Consider the following 23779-nt stretch of genomic DNA (forward strand, 5'->3'; position numbering starts at 1 on the left):
ATGGTCTGATCAGTTAGCCACCTGCAATTGACTGAAGCTTGGCTGTTGTGATTGGCTGAGACTCAACCCTTTGTTGCCAAAGTATACTCCCAAATTAGGCTTTCAGTTAATTCATGTCCCAAGTGAGGTGGCAATCCATTACGTAATGACTCAAAAGTATGAAGGCATCCTCAAGCCAAGTTTAATTTAATGTAACAGATGATAATTTTGTAAGACACTTAGAAAGAGTTCAAACATCCAGATTTTAAAAAAAGGAAAGACATTTCTCCCTCTGAGACCAGCATAAAACTCACTCACACAGAATTCAGGAAGGTGACGAGGACCAGTGCTACAAAGTCTAGACAAGTCAGTTCCAAACGGCCACTTAAGAATAGGCCATGTGTGATATTGCAGATTGTAATGTAGGGCAAATTACTTAACGATCCCTAATAACAAACACAGGCATTGCTGATTTTCCTTTGGTTCCCACTTCCATACTCCACACCCAAGGATAACATCCTTTGTATGCAGACAGGGGCCACCAGTTCACTCTCTGTATGTGGTAGTCTTTGCTGCTTTTCTGGAAGTTGGGTAGAGATGCAGATGCATCTGTTTTCTCTCCTGGTCCTTCTTATTGCCCATGGCCTACTTGAAGGACAAGGGAATAGATTTTGTGCCACTTTGGTGGACTTCTCACTTTGATGTCATTAGATCTCAGCTCTGCTCAGCTGGCAAAGCCAGACACCAGGGTTTAGAAGCTGGTATTTCTGCAGCAGCACATTCCAGTCTCAAATGTTTACAAAGCAAAAGATGAAAGAAAAGTTTGCTGATCAATAAACTATGCAGTATTGAATCCTCATACTTCTCTTTTTTCTCCATGAATAAATAAATAAATAAATATGTAAAGGCTTTCTGGGATTGAAATTATAAGTCTCTTTTTCTTGGAGGGAATCATGTCAGTTTGCCTTAACGTGTATTTAAAATATTATTGATCTTGTAAAGACAGGATTCTCAGAGACCCACCAGCTGAAGGTTATCTAAGTGATAAATTACAGAGGGAAACTGGGGAAACAGCCAGATCTGCTGGCTGAGCTCGGGAAGGCTTGGCTGTGCACTGGACTCAGGAAACATTTGTTGTTTCGCCCTGAGTGAAAGTGTCTAACTGTCAGGGCATCACCCAGAAATGAATAAGGCTTTGAAACAGAAAGAGGCTCACTTCTATTCCTGGCCTTCACAGGAAATTCATTAGTGGTGCCTACTTCTGAGGTCACCCACTCACGGGTAAAGCTGAGCCAGATTGAAAAACTTCAGAAACCAGCTGAAGTCCAGTTAGCCCAAAGGCAGATGACTGACTGACAAACATTCTTCAGGCCTAATATGAGTGTGATAGAGGAAATAACACAGGGGGAGATACGGCTTGTTGCGTCCCTGAGCCACAGAAATGTCTGCAAAGGGTTGGTTGGTATTGGATAGCTCAAAGACCAGAGCCTGGAGAACAGGAGGATTGGATAGAAATGCCCTTCTCCAACAAGGGGCCCAGGAATGGACAGCGATGAAGACAGTTTCAGGCAGGGCTGGAGGAAATTCCGAGGGTCTGTTTGAACTAGGATTTAGTATGTGCTAGGATCCTTGAAGCCCTGTACTGGTACTAAACAATCCATCCCGAGGGACGTCTGACAGCAACTGAGTGACTGATTTGAATCTCACTGCAAACATGATGCCAACATGGCTTGCTTTTTCTTTCTTTCTTTCTTTCTTTCTTTCTTTCTTTCTTTCTTTCTTTCTTTCTTTCTTTCTTTCTTTCTTTTCTTTCTTTCTTTCCTTCCTTCCTTCCTTCTTTCTTTCTCTCTCTTTCTTTCGTTTCTTTCCTTCCTTCCTTCCTTCCTTCCTCTTTCTTTCTTTCTTTTTTGAGATGGAGTCTCGCTCTGGTGCCTAGGCTGGAGTGCAGTGGCGCGATCTTGGCTCACTGCAACCTCTGCCTCCCGGGTTCAAGAGATTCTCATGCCTTAGCCTCCCGAGTAGTTGGGATTACAGGCATGCACCACCATGCCTGGTTAATTTTTCTATTTTTAGTAGAGATGGGGTTTTGCCATGTTGGCCAGGCTGGTTTTGAACTCCTGACCTCAGGTGATCTGCCTGCCTCGGTCTCCCAAAGTGCTGGGATTATAGGCTTTAGCCACTGTGACTGCCTGCCTGGCTGGCTGGCTGGCTGGCTTTCTTTCTTTCTTTTTTCTTTCTCTCTCTCTCTCTCTCTCTTCCTTTTTTTTTGAGACAGTCTCTGTTATCCAGGCTGGAGTGTAGTGGTGCAATTATAGCTCACTACAAGCTCAAACTCCTGGGCCCAAGCAATCTTCCTGCCTCAGCCTCCTGAATAGCAGGGACTATACGCACACATCACTGTGCCCAGCTAATTTTAAAAATGTTTTTGTAGAGATGGGTTCTTGCTATGTTGCCTAGGCTGGTCTTGAACTCCTGGCTTCAAGAGATCCTCCTGCCCTGCCTCCCAAAGTGCTGGGATTACAGGTGTGAGCCACCATCCCCGGCCTGCTTTGTTTTCCTAAGGTCAGAAAATGACTACAGGACTGATTTTCCATTTAAAACCAAAATGACATGACTCTAATTTCCTGGCATTTGACCCCTTTGGTCTTATTAAGTTTCTCAGGGGTGTACGTGCGTGTGTGGGCACATGTGGTAAGGGGTGAGCGAGGGGAGAGAGAGCCCCTGGTGGCCTGCCTTTCCCCAGACATGCTGCAACAACTCTTCCATAATTGGGTAAAACCCAGTTTGTAGTAGGGACTACTTTTAGGATTTCTTTTTCTTTTGATATCGATCGCTTTCATCATAATTGTAAATGTGAAAACTTCAAACATTTAGCTCTCCAGACAAAACAAAATAGATATCCTCAGAAAATAGTTTTCAGCAACTGGTAAACAAGCTGCTCTTCAGCGTTGCAATTTGGGAATGTACACTTGTGGGTTTCCTTAAAGCTGTGATTGAAAATTGCATGTTTTAGACTGAATTTGGGTTAATAATCAGCTAACCCTCTCTCTGCAAACACTGGAGACTTGATGATAAAAAAAAATGTAGCAAGTTCACAGGAAGGGCTCAAAGGACGAATTTACATTCATCTCTAGATTCCTTCTGTGTTCTGAAAATAGATCATTAACAAAGTTGTCAGAATTATCTTAAGGAAACAAAAGAGAGATATTTGAGTTGTTCAATATTTTTATAATAAGAAGCGGGCAATAAACATCATGTTCAAGAAAGGCTTGTGTTAAATGATGGTAGATCCATGTGATTAAATATAGAAAAATGTTAATGGTGTGGAAACTATCTATGAGGCACTAGGATATAGAACCATAGACAACACAATCTAATGTCTTTATTTTTATGTGTACCTGTGTCTCCAGATGGGGAATTATGCTTTTCCATCTGTGTCTGTATTCTGCATTCATTACATATTGTTCATACAGTGATGTGCCACATAGCGATGTTTCAGTCAACAATGGATGCACAGGCAATAGTGTTCCCATAAGCTTATAATAGAGCTGAAAAAGTCCTATCACTGGTCATGTCATAGCTGTCACAATGTCAGGTGTAATTGCTTTAAAAAAATAAAATTAGGCCAGGCACGGTGGCTCACGCCTGTAATCCCAGCACTTTGGGAGGCCGAGGCAGGTGGATCATGAGGTCAGGAGTTTGAGACCAGCCTGGCCAACACGGTGAAACCCCGTCTCTACTAAAGATACAAAAAATTAGCCGGGTGTAGGGGTGCGTGCCTGTAGCCTCAGCTACTCAGGAGGCTGAGGCAGAAGAATCACTTGAACCCAGGAGGAGGAGTTTGCAGTGAGCCGAGATCGTGCCATTGCCTCTAGCCTGGGAGACAGGGTGAGACTCCATCTCAAAAAAAAAAAATCGAACCAACCCAAATGCCCATCAATGATAGACTGGATAAAGAAAATGTGGCACATATACACCATGGAATACTATGCAGCCATAATAAAGGATGAGTTCGTGTCCTTGGCAGGGACATGGATGAAATGGATGAAACTGGAAACCATCATTCTCAGCAAAGTAACACAAGCAGAGAAAATCAAACACCTCATGTTCTCACTCATAAGTGGGAGTTGAACAATGAGAACACATGGACACAGGGAGGGGAACATGACACACAGGGGCCTGTAGTGGGGTTGGGGGCTGGGGGAGGAAGAGCATTAGGAGAAATACCTAATGTAAATGATGAGTTAATGGGTGCAGCAAACCCACATGGCACATGTATGCAAATGTAACAAACCTGCGCATTGTAAACATGTACCCCAGAACTTAAAGTATAATAATAAAAAAAATTTAGTGTAGCCTAAGTGTGCAGTGTTTATATTCTACATTAGTGTACAGTAATGTCCTAGGCCTCACAGTCACTCACTCACTGACTCACCCAGAGCCACTTCCGTCCTTCAAGCTCCATTCACTGTAAGTATCCTATACAGGTGTACTATTTTTTAAATCTTTTATATTGTATTTTTACTTTACCTTTTCTATGTTTAGATATGTTTAGAGGCACAAATACCATTGTGTTACAACTGCCTACAGGATTCTGTACAGTTAATATGCTGTACAGGTTTGCAGCCTGGGAGCCATAGCCATACTGTACAGCCTAGGTGTGTGGTAGGCTATACCATCTAGGTTTGTGTAAGCACACTCTAGGATGTCCACAGTGACAAGATTGCCTAACAACAACATTTTCAGAATGTATCCCTGCTGTTAAGTGATGTATGACTGTAATTAAACAGTTTATTTTCAAAGGTGTCTGAATTTTACAAACTTCCAGCCAAACCTGTGATCAAGTGCAGGTTACATTGAGCCAAGAGGAAAATGACCAATTTTAAGAAGCAATGCAGCAATTACTCTCCCCAAAAGCAAGCTTCCTGAATGAAGATTCCTTCATGTCACCAGAGCCCATGAAATTACTTCTGCCATCAAAGAAGCTCACTGCAAAGAATGACTAAGAGTGACTTCTGCTTCTAAAGTGAGAAGCAAGCTTCTCTTCCCTGTCAGACTCTTGCCCTTTCCTGAGGCAGTCACTGTCAAGCTTTTTTTTCGGTGTGTACCTTCCAGAAATTTTCTATGACTAACGATTTTCTAACCTGACCAAGATAAGATGGCAAAAGAAATGAAAATTATGTGCTCTGCTTATCCTTCCTTATTGGTGTCAACTTATATTAGGAATTGCAGTGTAAACAAGGCAAATGTGTTACCCTTTCGTGATTTCCTTGCTAAGATGGGATCCAGTATTCATAGCACTCCACTTATCTGTGACCTATTCTGGTCACACATTCTGAGGAGAGATAAGGCCTACTTTGCTGGTGCTTGAATATATTGCAGACAGATGTGCCTCCGCCTTAAAATGCAAGTGAAAGTGTCAAATAACGATCTTTTTATGTATAAATCCTATATTCGTAATAACTGCTTTCAGGAATCTGTCTGAAAATTTTCCAGGTGAGGTAAAGGACAATCCAAAATATTTTTAACAATGTTTCTATTAATAATCTGCCATTGGGGTTTGAAGAAAAACATTTTACCATTTAGGATCCTTAATATAGAAACCCATTTTAATTCTGTCCTTACATGCAATTTATAAAAAAATCAACTGCTGAATAACACTCAAGAGAATGGCTTATGTAGGTGAACAGAAAATACCCACACTTGTAAGTTGTAGTCTAAGAAATATCTATAGTTAATTCCCTACTGCCTGTGATACGGGACACAGAAAAATAATGGATTATGGAAATAACCCATCGATGATTGCTGAGTCTCATATTTCCATCTGTTTAACTGTCATATCTAATCAGATATCCTGCTATTTTCACACACATTATCAACTTGCCTAAAGACAAACCTGCCATCCTTCCGTCCTGCCTTTCCTGCTCCTCTTAGCTCTATGTTGTTAATGGGACTCTTAGTTATGCGGTCCTGAAGACGTGGAATCAAGCCCCACAGACTCTGAGAATCACACAGCTGGAACACACGTTAGTGGTCACCCATTTGCAGAGGAAGCTGGGGTCCCTGGCAGGGGAGGAATGAACAATGATTGATACTCAGCTCCTCTGTGGACATGCCGGAGCCGAACGCCTGTCTGCAGACTGAAGTCCCAGTGACTTTTTCCTCCACACCCCCCGACTTCCTTGAGGCTTCTCCCCATGGGCTGCCCTTTGTTTTCTCTTTGTCACCTCAACTCGGCCTCATCCCCTTCCATCTGATTGTGGCAGTGGTCTCCAGCAGGCCTCTCTCGAATAGCTCTTTGCCACAGCCCTTCCTCTTCTTGGCTTTCATGGTCTTCTTTTAAAAATATAAGTTTGTGGCTGGGCGTGGTGGCTCACGTCTGTAATCCCAGCACTTTGGGAGGCCGAGGCAGGCAGATCACTTGAGGTCAAGAGTTCGAGACCAGTCTGGCCAACATGGTGAAACCCCGTCTCTACTGAAAATACAAAAATTAAACAGGTGTGGTGGTGCACGTCTGTAATCCCAACTACTTGGGAGGCTGAGGCAGGAGAATCGCTTGAACCCAGGAGGCAGAGGTTGCAGTGAGCCGAGATTGCACCACTGCACTCCAGCCTGGGTGACAGAGCGAGACTCTAGCTCAAAAAAAAAAAAAAAAAGAGTTTGCATGGATGACTGTTAGGAAACCTGAGCTGTGGTCCTGAACTCCCTATGTGAAGTGAGCTCTTGGTATTTCAGTTTACTGGACTGTAAAATAATGGTTCTTCACTGGGGTAATGCTACCATCTATGGGTGTGTGGAAATGCTGGGGTGCTGTTCTGTTTTGTTTTGTCATAATGACTTGGGGAAGTGGGGGCACTCCTGACATTTAATGGATGGGGTCAGGAAAAAAAGTCCTGCAATGTAATAGGACGATTCCACACATCAGAGAATTGTCCTGCCCCAAATGCCAAGAGTCTTTCCCCATCTCTCAAATGTGTTTTAGAGATGACTTCACCCTGAAACAATGGATGAATCAATTACTTTCCTCAAATTCATTCAGTGGTCCCTTAAAAAAGTTCCAACTCTTCCATGCAGCACTAAAGTTTTCTGAAAACCAAGGCACAGCAAGTGGGAACCTGCTGCTCGGCTCAGACTGAACTAGTCACTGTCTCTCTGTGAGCCTTTCTCAATCCGACCTCTGCACCTTTGCTTAGGCTGTGCTCTGTAAGGCTTCCCTTCCCCATCCTTTGTACCTATTCTACCAGTTTTCAAGTTCTAGTCAGGTACCTTATTTTATTTTATTATTTGTTTTGTTTTGTTGAGACAGAGTCTTGCACTGTTGCCTAGGCTGGAGTGCAGTGGTGTGAACACATTTAGCTTCAGCCTCTACCTCCCAGGCTCAAGCCATCCTCCCACTTCAGCCTCCCGAGAAGCTGGGAGCACAGGTGCACGCCACCACATCTGACTAATTTTTAAATTTTTGTAGAGAAAAGGTCCCGCCATGCTGCCCAGACTGGTTGCAAACTCCTAGGCTCAAGTGATGCTCCCATCTCAGCTTCCCAAAGTGTTTTCATTACAGGCATGAGTCACTGCGCCTGGCCAGGCACCTTATTTTAAAAGATACTTTTCCTTGGCTTCTTTTGAACTTTTGTGGCACTTATCCTAACATCTCTCTTGCCACTCAACCATATTCTGATTTCTCTCGTTACTTAACTCTGTATGTATTTTTGGCCTGCCTTCAAAAGTGGAATACAAACTTCTCTAAGGCAGGGATTGTCTCATATTTTGCATTCCACAGTGCTCATAGCAAGCCATGCATGGAATCAATTTTTGCTGAGCAAAATCACATCACAGCAAATGCAGTCAACATTTCCTACCACCCACTCCCCTCTATTTTGATACCAGAGTCCCTCTGTCTCCTTATCCCTAGGCTGAGGGCTCTTGCAGTGGGAGGAACCACATATTTATTTTCTTAGAGGCCGAGTCTTTGTTTTCTCTGGTGCACTGCCTCTGGATCAGATACCCTCTGCCTCTTGGCTTCTCTCTCTGTTGCTTTTCTTGGTGTCCTCTTCTGTCAGCCAAAAGCTACCACAAGAGAGAGGATGGGCATAGGGATGGGTGAGGTTTGGAAATGTGACGAACAGTCAGGGTGGATGCATTAGGAAGCAGACAGATGGCTGGTACACAGCAACGCCCTTTCATCATATGTGTTAGAGTCTTCCAGCTAGTTCTTTTTTTTTTTTTTTTTTTTTTTGAGATGGAGTCTCGCTGTGTCGTTCAGGCTGGAGTGCAGTGGCGCCATCTCGGCTCACTGCAAGCTCTGCCTCCCGGGTTCACGCCATTCTCCTGCCTCAGCCTCCCGAGTAGCTGGGACTACAGGCACCCGCCACCATGCCTGGCTAATTTTTTGTATTATTTTAGTAGAGATGGGGTTTCACCGTGTTAGCCAGGATGGTCTTGATCTCCTGACCTCGTGATCTGCCCGCCTCGACCTCCCAAAGTGCTGGGATTACAGGTGTGAGCCATCACACCTGGCCCCAGCTAGTTCTTAACTGATACAGATGGCACTTTGCCATACATGTTATGGCAAATGATATTAATGATTTAAATCATATTAAATTAACTCTATTTGGGCTATTCAATCACATGAAACACATGTTTTAAAACAGGTAATGCAAGTGGTGTCCGTGGTTTCAGTCTTGTTCTTTCAGTTAGAAAGGTTTTAAATATTTACATTTCAGACTAATTTCTTGTAATTGTAAGAGATCTGTATTTTAGGGACTTAATCTTGCACAACTGAAGTTTTTTCCATGAAAAAACATTCATTTTATCACACTGGCATTAAGCCATGAGTGCCACTGGTTGGAAATAGTTATGTTTCTCAGAGTATACACAGGACTCCTTCTGAAAAAGTGGTAAATAACTGGTGCCGATACATCAACAATAGGCTCTTCCCTTGAGACTTATGTTTGCTATCTGGAGGAGGTGGCTGCAGGGTGAATTGTTATCTTCCCAGTTTCTCTGGAGAGAAACTCCCTGGCTCTCCCTGGAATGACTCACTGTGGCATATGTGTGTGTGTATGTGTATATATATATATATATATATATATATATGCATATATATGTGTGTGTATATATATACAAACACACACATATGTACACACACATGCACACACACACAAACTCACTCACCTACATACACATATATTCCTTTCCTTCCTACTCCATATTTTTGATTTTTTAACCTTATTATAATCCAATTCTAAAAGCTGTTTTATGGGAAGTAGTTCTCAGAAGCCACATCTCTTGAGGTCCTGGTGGTTTCCACAAAAAGAAGGCACAGATACTTGGGAAATGTCAATTAGGACATAAAAAGAAATTTGCTCATGATATTGTCAGGAACTGATCAGGAGCAAAAAAAGAGCTATGTTTTGGGTTTTGGCTCGAGAAAGAAGGGCAGGAAGAGTATGGGATATAGATACTAATTCAGAAAGGCAATGAAGTGATCCTTAGCCTTTCGTGGTAGCCACAAAGTGCTGCCAAGGAAAGAGCACATTGTAGAGCGCGAATAGAGTGGGAAGAGAGCACCACTTCCTGTGGCCTGGTTAATTCCCCCTAGTTTCTAGTCCATGGATACATTATTGCAGTATTTTCTAGGATGTTTTGGAGAGGTAGAAGTTTAAAGTTAGTCAGACATACCATGGCAGTTCCATGTATTCACACATGACAGGCCTCAGGAGGCACAGCTCCAGCCATAAGTGTAGGGATCTCCTGACAGTGCATTTTCAGTTTCCTTTCAACTAGACAGGTTTTTAGTAGTGGTGATTGTGTGGGACAAAAGGCAAGGCAGAAAAGGTAACTGAAGACAGGTCTGGGGTGTTAAGTGGGTGTCCCGGTCATCATTCTTCTACAAAGCAGGGTGCATATGGCTTAATCTCTTCCAGCGCAGGCAACCCTAGATCCTAGCCACTGAAGAACTGTTCTGCTCCCATGGAAGAGGCAGAGACTGTGACCGGTGAACAGTAGGGCGGGGTGTAGGGAGGGTTACCTCTCCAGCGCTGTAACTTCGGAGCCTCTGGAGGTGCTGTCGGTGAGTTAGATGATTGGGAAGACGACCGTTCTGAAGAGGGATTCGGGGGTCAATGAAAGTGGTAGCTCGACTGTTGTGGTCCACGAAAAAAGACTGCGAACAGACCAGTGAAAAAAGCACCGTGTGTGAGAATAGGCCAAAATGGAGTCAGTAATATACAGGAGTGCTACAGGGCCCAGGCCTCAGGTTTATTTCTGCCCAGCCTCCCCTACCCCTACTTCCTTTTTTAATCTACTCAAAACTCATCTATCTAGTTCAGGTTAAAAACTTGGCTGCACAGCAGGAGGTGAGCCACGGGCGAGTGAGCATTACCACTTGAGCTCCACCTCCTGTCAGATCAGTGGTGCCATTGGATTCTCATAGGAGAACAAACCCCATTGTGAACTGTGCATGTGTGGGATCTGGGTTGCACACTCCTTATGAGAATCTAATGCCTGATGATCTGTCACCGTCTCTCATTACCCCCAGATGGCAGCATCTAATCACAGAAAACCAGCTCAGGGCTCCCACTGATTGTACATCACAGTGAGCTATAGGATTATTTCATTATATAATACAATGTAATAATAATACAAATAAAGTGCATAATAAATGTAATGTGCTTGTCTTCCTAAAACTATCCCCTACCCTCCCATCTGTGGAAAAATTGCCTTCCATAAAACTGGTCCCTGGTGTCAGAAAGGTTGGAGACCACTGATCTAAATGGGGAACAGGACACTGTGCCTGTTTGCTCAGTAGCTGAATGAAGCAGTATCAGTCATAGATAAAACATGGAGTTTCTAAGTAGTGACTATAATACTTTATTCAACACAGAAAGTAAGAGCAATAGAGCCTTTACTGGGTTAAGATAATACTAGTAATTAATAATTTGTAGAGTATTTTATTTATATTTAAGATAAATGCTCTTTTTTATTATAGAATGTGTATATTTTCACTGAGAAAAAACTTTAAAAAGATAAAAAAGTAGAAAGAAGATAATAAAAATCACCCCAAATCAAAAAAAATTTTGATTTTTTCCTCCTTAGTTTTTTCTTTTCTATACATTCAAATATATACATATTTTCTTCACATCAAGATCTATAATTTTATGAGGTTTTTCACTTGTTATTTTATAAGTATTTCCCTAAATTATTAAATATTCTTTTAATGGAGAATTTTAATGACTACATGATATTGTTTGATGGAAGTATAACAATTAATTTTAGTACCCTTAATTGTTAGACATTTGACTTTTTTACTGTTTTAAAATAATGCTTCAATGAACACTTTTTTTTTTGAGACGGAGTTTCACTCTCATTGCCTGTCACCCAGGCTGGAGTGCAGTGGCGCGATCTCAGCTCACTGCAACTTCTGCCTCCTGGGTTCAAGTGATTCTCCTGCCTCAGCCTCCTGAGTAGCTGGGATTACAGGTGCACACCCCCACACACAGCTAATTTTGTATTTTTAGTACAGATGGGGTTTCTCCATGTTGGTCAGGCTGATCTCGAGCTCCTGACCTCAGGTGATCTGCCCACCTCGCCCTCCCAAAGTGCTGGGGTTACAGGCGTGAGCCACCAAGCCTGGCCGAACACTCTCGAATATAAATCCTTGTGCCATGTCTGAGTACCATATATATTCCAATATGTGGCAACATTGTTCTTTAAATTTAAAATTATCTCTCATAAAAGAGAAAGTTATTACCTTTTTTTTTCAACAAAACCCTTTGTACCATAAGACAACTTTTTAATTACTCTCTTTTCAACCAACAGTAACATTTGGTGAAGTCATATCAGCTTTAAATGACCTCAATCAATGCTAGTTTTAGGTATTTTTAGGTTTACCTGACAAAAGTAGTTAAAAGAAATTTTATACAGATTTAGAAATTATTCTTGGAAGGTATGAGCTTATAATTTCAAGTATTTGATGTCACTGTAAACAAGCAGTTTAAAGAGCTTTATAAAAACTCATACAGGAAGTGGTTTCATAATTGAGATAAAAATACACCCCCCAGGAAAAAGGTAAATAACAACACTACTAATATCATGCGAATCAATATTTGTGACTTGCAGTAATATTCCCCAAGATAGCATGCCACACAGATTGAAAAAGGGCTGTATGTTCAATTGGAACTGAAGATGATATACCCTTGAAAAATTGGTAGAGGACTCAAAAAATGACGCTAGTGATGTCAAAAATACAAGGAAATGGAATGAGACTTAAATGGGAATGGGAAAAAACAAAATGCATCAACATGCTTTTTAAACACACAAGTGTAAGCTAACCTAACAAATATTAAAAATAGACTTTTCATTATTCAAATACATGCTGAGATGTTTAGAAATTAAATTAAATAGGTTCCTTATATTTGTGTATCTGTGGCAATTGTTTAGTATGCATTTCTAAAAGCTGAATTAATTACTTGGTTAAAGTTAGAAAAATATTTATGATTATTGATCCATACCAATAAACTATCTTCACAACAGTTGTCCAGATCTATCATGTTACCATTAGTTCATGAATCTTCCTCTTTATAATGCTCTCACAAATACTAGTTTTGAAAGAACTCTTAGAAATGTTAAATGGTAAATAATGATGAATTACAATTTCCCAGGGAATTTACAAAAGAAAAACATTTTCTCATGGGCTAATTAGTCATTCCTTCCTTAGTGTGTTGCCTGCGATGTCTGTTCCCTTTTTTGCTATTGTTGTCGGGATGTTAAAGTTTTCTTATTTATTATCCAAGTGCTAAGTTATACATCTGCTTTCAAATTTGCTTTTGATTTTTGTTTGCTTTATTTTCTAATACACTGAATTTTTAATATTCCTATGTATTCAAATCTCTCAAACATTCCTCTCCAGGGGTCAGTTAAGTGTTTAACTATATTTTTCTAGCTTTAGTTTAGGTGAGTTAATCATTAACACTAAATCTTTACCTTTCTGAAACTTATTTTGGTATAATATTAAGTTGTAGTTTGACAGTTTTCTCAGAGAGCTCACTTTTCCAAATCATTCATTTCCTATTGTTTTATTATAAATAAATTTCTTATAAATACTACTGTGTTTCAGGATATTTTATTTGCTCCAGTGGCCTGAGGCTTTTCACTGGTACCGCACTATTCCAATTATTAACATCTGTAGGGCAAGTTTCCTGTTTCTTTTCCAATATTTTCTTACATATTCTTGTCTGTTTTCATTTTTCCAGAGGAACTAATATTAATTTTATTAAGTTCCAAAAATAGTTCTATTGGGATTTTGTTTAGAATCACTTTGAGACTGCAAATGATTTCGGAGAGAATTCTTTCCTTAAGATAGTTGGTGTAACCATTTCCCATTTCTGAACATGTCTATTAAAGAATTTTTTTCTTAGTACAGTTTTGTAGTTGTTTTACTGAAAGACACATATTTCTGGTTAAGATAATTTATAGGTATTTAATATTATCTGTTGCTCTTCTGAGTGTATCTTTTCCTATAATGTTTTATAACCCTTTATTGCTGGTACTCAGGAAAGTTATTATTTGTGTATTTACTTTTTGTCTGCTCATCATATTAAATGCTTCCACCAAATAAATGACTCTTTTAAGTATATCCTCTTGGATTTTTAATTGCAAATCATGTTAATTTTGTCTCCTTCTTTAGGAGGGCTCTTCTATTTTTACCTCCTTTTTTGTAATATTGGTGAGTACTTCTAGAACAACATTAAATAAGAAGTGGTGGTTGAAATCTTTTCTTATTCTTGATTTTTAAGGGAAAACTACTAGACCTGATTGTACAATAAGATGTCTACTGTTTTAAAGGAGGCTTTATTAGGTCACGAAAACATATTTACATTCTTAGTTTACCAAGAGTATTTGTTTTTAAAATATAAACGTGTATTCATCACACCTGTAATCCCAGCACTTTGGGAGGCCAAAGTAGGTGGATCTCTTGAGCTTGGGAGTTTGAGACTAGCCTGGGCAACATGGCAAAAACCTGTCTCTACCAAAAAAATACAAAAATATACCAAAAAAGCTAGGCGTAGTGGTTTTGCATCTGTGGTCCCAGCTACTCAGGAGACTGAGGTGGGAAGATTGCTGGAGCACAGGAAGTCGAGGCTGCAGTGAGCTGTGATCATGCCACTGCATTTCAGCCTAGGACACAGAGCGAGACCCAGTCTCACTAAATAAATAAATATTTAATTTTTATCAAGTAATTTTTAAAAAACACTTCTTAATCAACTGAAATTCCCTAATGCTACTAAGTCTTTGAGTATATCCTTTCTATATTTTATTAAGTATTGTTCACATGTATTTTCAACAATTTCTCAATGGTTTCTAAGTCTTTATTTTATTTTAAACCCAAGAGTCATCTAGAACATTGCTTTTACTTTCCAGCTGCCAAAGATTTTGTTTTTATGATTGTGCTTAAATTTACTTACAATTCAGTTTTATTGCTATATGGCCATAGGATGTGACCTGGCTATATTCTGCTTTTTTGTTTTCTTTGCAGTGTAGACTATCACCACTTACAAAAATAATCATGAAAAGTTGTCAACTTCATTTTTGGGGCCCTTTTTCTTTTTTGTTGTTGTGGCAAAATATACGTAAAACAATAACAATTTTTAAGTGTACAGTTCAGTGGCATTAAGTATAATAAATTCTCACGGTTGTGCAACCATCGCCACTCTCCTTCCCCAGCACTTTTTCACCTTCCCAAATTGAAACACTGTATCCACAAAACAATAACTCCTCATTTTCTACTCCTTGAAGCCCCTGGGAACCTCTGATCTACTTTCTATCTCTATAAATCTATTCTAGGTTCCTCATATGAGTGGAATCATAATTCTTGTCCTTCTGTGTCTTGCTTATTTCACTTAGCACAATGTCTTCAAGGTTCATTCATGTTGTAGCATGTGTCAGAATTTCATTTCTTTGTAAGGACAAACATTTCATTGCAGGTATATACCACATTTTGTTTATCCATTCACGTAAACTCTATTTCTAATAAAAGAATTAATATGTTTCATTCACATAAAGTTATATTATTTAAATCTCAAATTATTTTGTCTATTTAATCTGTCAAACTGATGGATATAAAACACATTTTCCTACTACGACTGTATGTCTTTCATCTCCTTTCATTTCTCCTTGATTTTTCTTTATTTAATATAATGTTATTATTTGGCTCATAAGGTACATGATTATTATATCTTTATTTTGCCATTGATTAACATAAAATATTTCTTTGACCCCCATTTAAGGATTTTTATTTATTTATTTATTTATTTATTTTTTGAGACAGAGTCTCGCTCTGTCGCTCAGGCTGGAGTGCAGTGGCGCCATCTCGGCTCACTGCAAGCTCTGCCTCCCAGGTTCACGCCATTCTCCTGCCTCAGCCTCCCGAGTAGCTGGGACTACAGGCACCCGCCACCATGCCCGGCTAATTTTTTGTATTTTTAGTAGAGACGGGGTTTCACCATGTTAGCTAGGGTGGTCTCGATCTGATGACCTCGTGATCCACCCGCCTCAGCCTCCCAAAGAGCTGGGATTACAGGCGTGAGCCACCGCGCCTGGCCCATTTAAGGATTATGATTGAAACTCCCCTTTGTATTATATTAATACATCACCACTGGTTTTTCTGTTATTGTCTTCACACTATATTAATATTTATTCTTTTATTTCTAAACTTTCTAAATCACCTCTTAGGTATGTCTTTTTGTAAACTGGATCTGTTTGTTACCAAAGCTGAGAGTGTTTTCCTTTTGGTACCTAAGTTTATCATGTTTCCACCTATTGCCATAACTGTTATGCTTGGCTTTACTTTTTTACTTTACTTACTTACTTGTTATCTTACTTTTATTATTTCCATCTTCTTTGCAATTTTTTGTGTGCTTTGTCATACAAACTCTATTTTGTTTGATTTTATCTTTTGAAGGATTTTGGAAGAGAAAAATTCTATTTTAAATGGTACAAACAGTTGCCTTTTAAGCTTGTCAGATTACCATATTTAACCTTTGTTTTTTAAATGATCCCGTTTTACTCCCCTTGAGCCCAACTAGCATAACTTTCCTTCCCCTGCTCATCTTCCCTATTCTCACTTCCTTACTTTTTTTTTTTATTCCAGTCTGGTGATGTTGATCCAGACTGTTATTATACAACTATTCCATTTGTATTATACAACTTTTCCCATATTGTATTTAGACTTTTCCAATATGTTTTAAAGCATTTTAACAACAATTACTTTTATTTATACTTAGGTATTTGATTGATTTAAATACTCACCACTAGTCCTTTTTATACTATCATTTTCTCACTATTAATGTCGTGCTTTGATTAGTTAGTGATCCATCTGGAGAATGGCTTTTGGTGTTTCATCAGTGTCTTAGTGTGTTTGTGTTGCTATACAGGAATACCTGAAACCAGGAAATTTCTAAAGAAAAAAGGTTTATTTGGCTCATGATCCTGCTGATTGGAAGACTGGGTGTCTGGTGAAAGCCCCAGGCTGCTTCCTTCCACTCACGGTGGAGGGTGAAGGGGAGCATGTGCAGAGATTTCATGGTAAGAGATGAAGCCAGACAGAGTGGGGGTAGGGGGTGGGTGCCAGGCTGTTTTTAACAACCAGCTCTAGAGGGAACTAATAAGGTGAGAACTCACTCATTGCTGCAAGGGTGGCACCAGTTCTTCCTGAGGGATCTGTCCCTGTGACCCAAACACCTTCCACTAGGCCCCACCTCCAACACTGCCACAGTGGGGATTAAATTCCAGTGTGAGATTTGAAGGGGTCAAACAAATCATATCCAAACTATCAAACTGTAACAATCAGGATGGGTAAAAGAGTAGGGTAAACTCTGATTTTGCACGAGGTTGTTTTTCTGTCTGTGGATTTCTCTAGTTTCATTTTTAGGATAGGAAATTTGAAGCTTGTCTGATTTTTAATCTTTTGTAGGTAACTTTTATATTATCATGGCTGCATATTGATAAGATTTTTAAAGAATTTCTATTTAAAGACATTCCAGAACATGTGTAGATATATAATGTATTTTAACTACCTTTACTGTAATTTAGTGAGCCCAATTAATCTGCTCACCTTAATAATTTGTTTTAAATCAGCAACACTTTAATTTTAATATTTAATTAATATTTATTTAATATAATTAACATTAATACTTAATTATTCCTGCTATACCTAGTATTCTGGTTTCTTCCCTCAGGTAACTCTATAAGTCATTGGTGCAACAGAGATTTATTGAATGCCAACTATATACTAGGCACGATTCTTGGCCCTTGATGTTTTATCAATGAGCAAAACAAAGATTTCTGTTCTTAAAAAGCTTAAAATCCTGCCACAAGAAACAGACAATAAGCAATAAACCTAATAAATGTGTAAGTGACATGGGGGAGCACATGGCCTAGGGGTCAGGGAAGGTCGTGGTATTAACTTGGATGGTTAGGACAGGCATAGAGAAGATAAGTTTTTTCTTTTTTCAGTTTTTGCATTTCTTTTTTTTTACTGTCTCCTCCACTGATTGAAATCTGGTTCCTTCCTTCTGCTTTAGAGGCTGTTTCCATGTTCATACGCCATATCAGTGATGAGATTTCACATAGCATCAGTGCTGCTCTGTTTTATCCCTATGCTATTATTACCTTTTGCTTTTCCCTGCAATCTTAAAACAGCTATTTTCAGACTACTTATGTCTGTTTCCTCTCAGCTTGTTTTCTGTTTGCGGCTTTTTCCTCTTAGTTAATAACAGAAGTCATGTGCTCCTATACCATTTCATGGATGATGAATAGATGTCTTTTAAATAGTTCTATTTTCCAAAGAAAATTATACTTTCTGGGAAAAAAATATACTTTCTGAAAAAAAGACATGCTTTTTGTCAGACCAAGATTCTGTTTGCTTCTTGCAGTAGTGTCTCTTCCTAGGCCCCTTCTCATTTTATTTATTCATTCCTTAGCAGAGGCTGCCTTGGTCTCATGTCTGCCACAAGATAGGACCCATGGGGCCCATCACCCTACCTCTCTGATGGTGACTGCCTCCCTCAGCTTAGACTTGGAATGAGGTTTGAGGCACACATGCAATCTCTATAAAATTGGGCAGAAGGCTCTGTCCTCCTTTCTCAGACTCTGAAGATAGCAGATGAGTCAGATGCCAGCGTGTTCTTTGCCCCGGTCCTCCTGAAGCAGCAGAGCTCTGAGCTGCTTACCTCTGTCCCCTTTGTAGAGATGACCATGCATTCAAAGACACCAAACAGCTCTGCCCATCCCTTCTACTTCCTACCATGGTGGATAATAAAAGCAAATGTTGCCATCTTTGAATGTGTAGATAAAGCAAGAAGCAGATTGTCCAGGGTGAGGGGCAAGGACCTGCTCTGGCCAGCTATGAAGGTGGCTTTTGCCTAGTGAGCTATGGCCACCCCACTGTTTAGTGAGTTGTATTCCTAACTCTCAGCCTCCTGTGCAGCATATCCTTTCCAAGTTAGAGGGTGAAACCTGTAAGACACGGTCCAAACATATTTTTCTCAATCTATTCCCCTTATCAATGGGCTTTGGCAATGAGATATTCTTTTATTTCCCCCACTTCACAATCTTGATCTTGGATTATTTTTGGGGACATTAAGAGAAAGTGGTAGATACTACTAATCTGTCATGATATTAATAATCATTCCTTCATTAACTTATTAACTTATTTATCTGGTTGTAAAATCATGAAGGCAACATAGGCATTACTGTTGCTATCTTAAGGCTCAGAAATGTGGAGTGACTTGCACAGGGTCATGTATTTAGACTGAGATGGACTGGTCCATGTATTTTTCCCACTATCCTCCTTTGTTCCTCTCTGACCACCCTATGGACTGTGGTAATACATTGCAAGTCTAAGGCTACTTTCCCCAGCAATTCACTACATGGTATGCCTCTTAGACATTCTGTAACTATGAGTGTGTGTATGTGTGTGTGTTCAATTAATAAGAAATTGCTGACACCATTTGTGTGTGTGTGTGTGAGCATGTGTGTGTAGGCACACAGCTAGTTTGTGTCATAACTGAAAGTCTTCTCATTTCAAATTCAGATTTTTTCTTTCTCATGTATGATATCTTCTTGCTAAAGAGAATTAGGGGGAAGAGGTCTTGTCAGAAATTCCCTCATATGCATTCCCAAATGGAACAAAACTCTCACAGTGCATCTCTGTGCTTCCCTGCTGGTGTGATGACCAGGAGATGTCACATCATCTGCATCTGTGCCATGGAGAACTAGGGCTTATTGCATTGGGAAGCCTCCTTGTCATTCCACTGTGCTCCCTGTCATCCTTATCTTGGTGCAAAAGCTGCAGTCATGGAAATCCAAGGCTCGGCAAACTGTTCACATTGGTGTGTGCTGTTTGCATGATGAACATGGTGGTGTCATCTTGGCATCCTGGTTAAGCAATAAATGTAAACGTGGCTACCCGAAACCGAGCTCTGATAAGCCACTCCTTCACTTTCTGTTCTGGCTCAGGCTTCATTTTCCCACCCTAATACATATCACCAAGTCCCCACATACAAATCATTGTCACTCTCCCAACAGAGGCCACGTCCAGTCAATGAGAAGGTCCCAGGGAGCAGATCCTGGCTACAGTGGCTTTTCTACTACACATGTCCTTTCCCCTCCCCTAATTCATCCCTGGTTACAGAGGAGCTGGTCCTGGAGATTCATTTTATGAATGGACTTGTAATGAGTCCCCCATTCTTTCCCTATACACTCCAGAGAGTCCAGGTTCTGAGGCATACTAAGGGGTTTATAGGAGAGAGACTCATGGCTTCGAGGGGACATTGATGCCCCATCAGCTCCCTTTGGGGAACGTGGCTTTGCAGGCTCACGTTCACAGAGGAAAGGACACGTCACAGACATGACTGCAGGCAAAGCTTCTGGTTCCTTGGACCATAAAGAGGGAGGGATTCTCTCTGGTAAAGTTCATAGAAGGTTACACAGGTTCAGTTCTAGTACTTGGCCTGTCCTTTGAATACATCGAGATGGCTGATGAAGATTAGGAAAAATCCTTCTTGTTTTCAGACTCAGCTGGTCTTCTAAAGCATGGCCAGGAAGACCCGGTTTGGGTTAAGGTTATACAGAAGCAAAATGCAAGCCAGGAAGATCACATGGGCCTAGCACACCCCACCCTGCTTGTTAGGCTGTTTTACAGAAAACTTTAGGTGTATTAGAGAAATCACAACAAATAATCTAACAATGTCACTGCATTTAACCAATGAGTTCATCCCCTGAGAGTTAGCTGTCTAAGGAGGCAAACAACCGAAAGGTCATTGGACAGAATTGAGTTCCACATTCCAAACCTAAATTAAAAAAAAATGTAGACAGTGGTTCTTAATTACAGGGAACACATAGCAATGTCACAACAGTTGGCATCTAGCGGCGTGAGGGCTAGGAGTGCTGCTAATGTCCCGTAAGGCACAGGGTATTCCCCAGAGTAGTGCTGAGGTTGAGAAACCCAGATGTGGGTGGTTATCAGCCCCTTTACTGCTGGCGGCCGATAGCACATCTCTCAGACATAACTCCTCCCCACACTCTCCTCCTCACGTCCTTGCTAGCTTCACCCTGGGGAAGGAGCCTGTTTGATGAAAGCCCCGCACGTGGGTCACACTCACCTTTCCCTGCTGGTCCGTTTTGATCTCCCAGCCCCGGGGCAGTTCCAGCCGAGTGTCTGCGAACATGTTGATGAAATTCACCAAGTCCCGGTTGTGCTGGTAGCGTTCAAAATTGCGAGCATCCCGTCGGACTTTCAGAATCATGTGCTTTAAGCAGGTGCTACTGGTGAAGACTCGGTAGGCACTCTGAGACGGGTCAGGGCGGACGGGGTAAGGAGTGGGGAATTAGGAAAAACATAGAGCAAGCACACTGTGAGCACCCTAACACTGCTAAGTGTGATTGTGACACAGCAGTTTATTGTGAGTGTGAGGTAGAGGCCTCAGAAAATGAGCTCTTGCTCAAGAAGTAAACACCCAGGAATTCGAGACCAGCCTGGGCTACATAGCGAGACCCTGTCTCTACAAAAAATTTAAAAAATTAGCTGGGCATGGTGGCACGTGCTTGTGATCCCAGCTACTTGGGAGGCTGAGGTGGGAGGATCACCTGAGTCTGAGAATAGAGGCTGCAGTGAGCTATGATTGTGCCATTGCACTCCAGCCTGGACAACAGAGCAAGGCCTCGTCTCCAAAAAAAAAAAAAAGTGAATGTGCATTGAATCATGCCCCCTTGGCCCACATGGACTATCTGTGATATCCGTTCCACCTGAGTGCTGTGCAGCTTGGGACACGGCCCACCTCTCTGTGCGACTCCACATGGTTTTCTCGCTGTCTCAGCCATGCCTGGCTCTCCTTGGCCTCCCTCCACCTGCCTGAGCCTCACTCCTCTCTCTCCTCCATGGTCCCTTCTCTGACTATTGAGGTGTGCCTTTGGTCCTCCTACTTGTCTAAAATGGGGAGCATTAATTTAGGGCCTCTGGGGATTGAAGGCTGGACATGAGAGGTCTGTCATTCCTTTGAACCCTATGTAAAAACTTGTGTGTGTGTATGTGTAGGGGGGTTGGAGGATGGGAAGAGATGAAGAAAGAAATGACAATGTGACGGTACACAGGGTTGGTGTGTGTGTGTGTGGTGGGGGCGGGTGGTGAAAGGACAGACCACGTGTAGACGGGGGGTTGGGCCAGTGGCACCTACTGGCCCAGTGCCACCTGCACCCAGGGCTGGGGCATGGCCATGTGCCATGCGCCTTCTTCCTGTGGCCCCCACAACACCTCTGGGGAGCTGCTTGGAATTGAGCCCAGGGCATCCGACAGGCTTCTCAGAAATAACCTGCTAAAAACTGATCCCCCCCTCTGCAGCCACGCCCTCCATCACCCAGTCAAACTCCAGCTCCAGCTTAGTGCGGTCACTGCCTCACCCAGGCGCCCAAAGCAGAAACTACACTGTCTTTTTTGAGTTCTCATCTTGCACCCACTCGTGATGACGGTGGACCTAAGTGCTGCTGAGTCCACGAGAAATGTCCCTGAATGGAGCCATTCCTTGCCATGCTCCCACCCCTTCCTTAGGTCAGAGCCAGATCATCTCTCACTCAGCAGTTGAATCAGCCTGTGTCTTAACCCCCTCAGCTCAGTCTCTCCCCGACACTCTGCCAGAGAAAATGCATCATCAACCCCCCTGGTCAGGCAGCCCAAGTGCTACTCTTGGTTCCTGTGGCCTGCTGCAGTAGATCCAGGCTCCTTTGCATGAGTTACCAGGTGTTCTGCTGCCCAATCTCCAGCCCCTCCTCCCCTCTCCCTCCTGCCAGCCACCCACACTCACCACCCTGGACTTATCCCCCAGGCCTCCTCACGGGTGCATCCTTTCTACAGATGTCCCTCTGCCTGGACTTCTTCTAGTCCACTTTCGACCTTCAGGACTCAATTCAGCTGCCTCCCCAAGAATGCTCCCTGGCACCCCCAGAGCACTCTGTCCTCCCTCAGTTCGGCCTGGTCCTGTCACACTGGGCTGATGTTTTTCACGTCATTGCTCCTCAAAATGGGAACTCCTACTGTTTAGGTGTCACCTTAATCTGTCTTTGTGACTCCAGCACCTAGATCTGAGCCTAAACCGCAGAAAATGTTTGTTGAATGGAAAAATTAATGAATATAGTGATATCATGCCATTGCTTTCTTGAAAATACCAAAAAAAGCAATGAAAAAACTACATATGTAAAATCATATGAAATTTAACTTCAGCACGATATTCGAAAAGACCATATCAAAAAGAAACCTAGTTATTTACCTAGAAGAACTCTTCTTTGAAATTGTATCAGTGAAAATGATTTTATAAAATGATTAGGCTGAAGGGAATCTGGCCAATTCATAATCTTGCTCCTTTAAAATTTTAATAATAATAAAAACAGGTTTGTTTCCAAAGCACTTTCACTGACATTAACACATTTCAGCCTTAAAAAAACCCAAAGAGGCAACAGTATTTCCAAATCCAGCCTTTTTCCTTTTTGGGAGACTCACGGATAATCAAAAGAGTGGACTGAGCTGTTTTCTTTGGTTTTTCTTGCTTATGTTAAAATTCTACCCTTTTAGATCTATCAGATGATTTTACAAAGCTGTGTTTTGGGTCTTGCCGAGCCAGGCTGCCCCCTCTGCATTTTAGGGCACTCACATAATTGGCGTGCAGCACAGTGAAGAACTCGGGGTTGGTGATGAACTTGACCGCTGGGGACTGCAGCAGCAAGGTGATTTTTTGTGAGTTCACTGGAGAAAGTGACCCTTCTCTCCTTAGATCTGAAAAAAAGTGAAGCAAAGCAACAGAATGCATTGGGAAAAAGGCATTTCAACCTCTGTACTTCACTCCTGACGGCGGCAGCACACAAGCCTTCACCCACACAGCAGACTGTTGGATTTAGGCCAAGTGTCATTACTTTATGTATGTCAGTTAAGAATCATCATTTCCTTAGTAGTGTTTCGCATAACTTCACTAAGGCTCAAGTCCTCCAACATCTCTTCCCTTTTATCACAATGATTTTCTTTCTTTTCTTTTCCCTCCCTTCCTTCCTTCCTTCCTTCTTTCCTTCCTTCCTTCTTTCTCTCTCTCTTTCCCTTTCTTTTTCTTTCTTTCATCTTTCTTTCCTTCTTTCTCTTTCTTCTCTCTCCTTCCTTCCTTCCCTCCCTCCCTCCTTCCCCCTTCCTTCCTTCCCTCCCTCCCTTTCTTTCTTTCTTTCTTTCTTTCTTTCTTTCTCTTTCTTTCTTTTCTTTCTTTTCTTC

At 41.4% G+C, this 23779-nt stretch overlaps 1 protein-coding gene across 9 annotated transcripts in view; it reads right to left on the reverse strand.

The window, feature by feature from the left end:
- Nucleotides 1-23779, reverse strand: part of HECW1 (HECT, C2 and WW domain containing E3 ubiquitin protein ligase 1) — a 445382-nt gene that overhangs the window by 75723 nt on the left and 345880 nt on the right. For all 9 annotated transcript variants that reach the window (XM_057302857.2, XM_008960744.4, XM_008960746.4 and 6 more), the window contains 3 exons: nt 23178-23299; nt 20640-20825; nt 10007-10141 (listed from right to left, as the gene is read on the reverse strand). In XM_057302857.2, the coding sequence (XP_057158840.1) occupies nt 10007-10141; nt 20640-20825; nt 23178-23299 (443 nt within the window). The remainder of the gene's footprint in view (nt 1-10006; nt 10142-20639; nt 20826-23177; nt 23300-23779) is intronic.

Source organism: Pan paniscus, chromosome 6 (assembly GCF_029289425.2).
Source record: "Pan paniscus chromosome 6, NHGRI_mPanPan1-v2.0_pri, whole genome shotgun sequence".
Classification (NCBI taxonomy): Eukaryota; Metazoa; Chordata; class Mammalia; order Primates; family Hominidae; genus Pan; species Pan paniscus.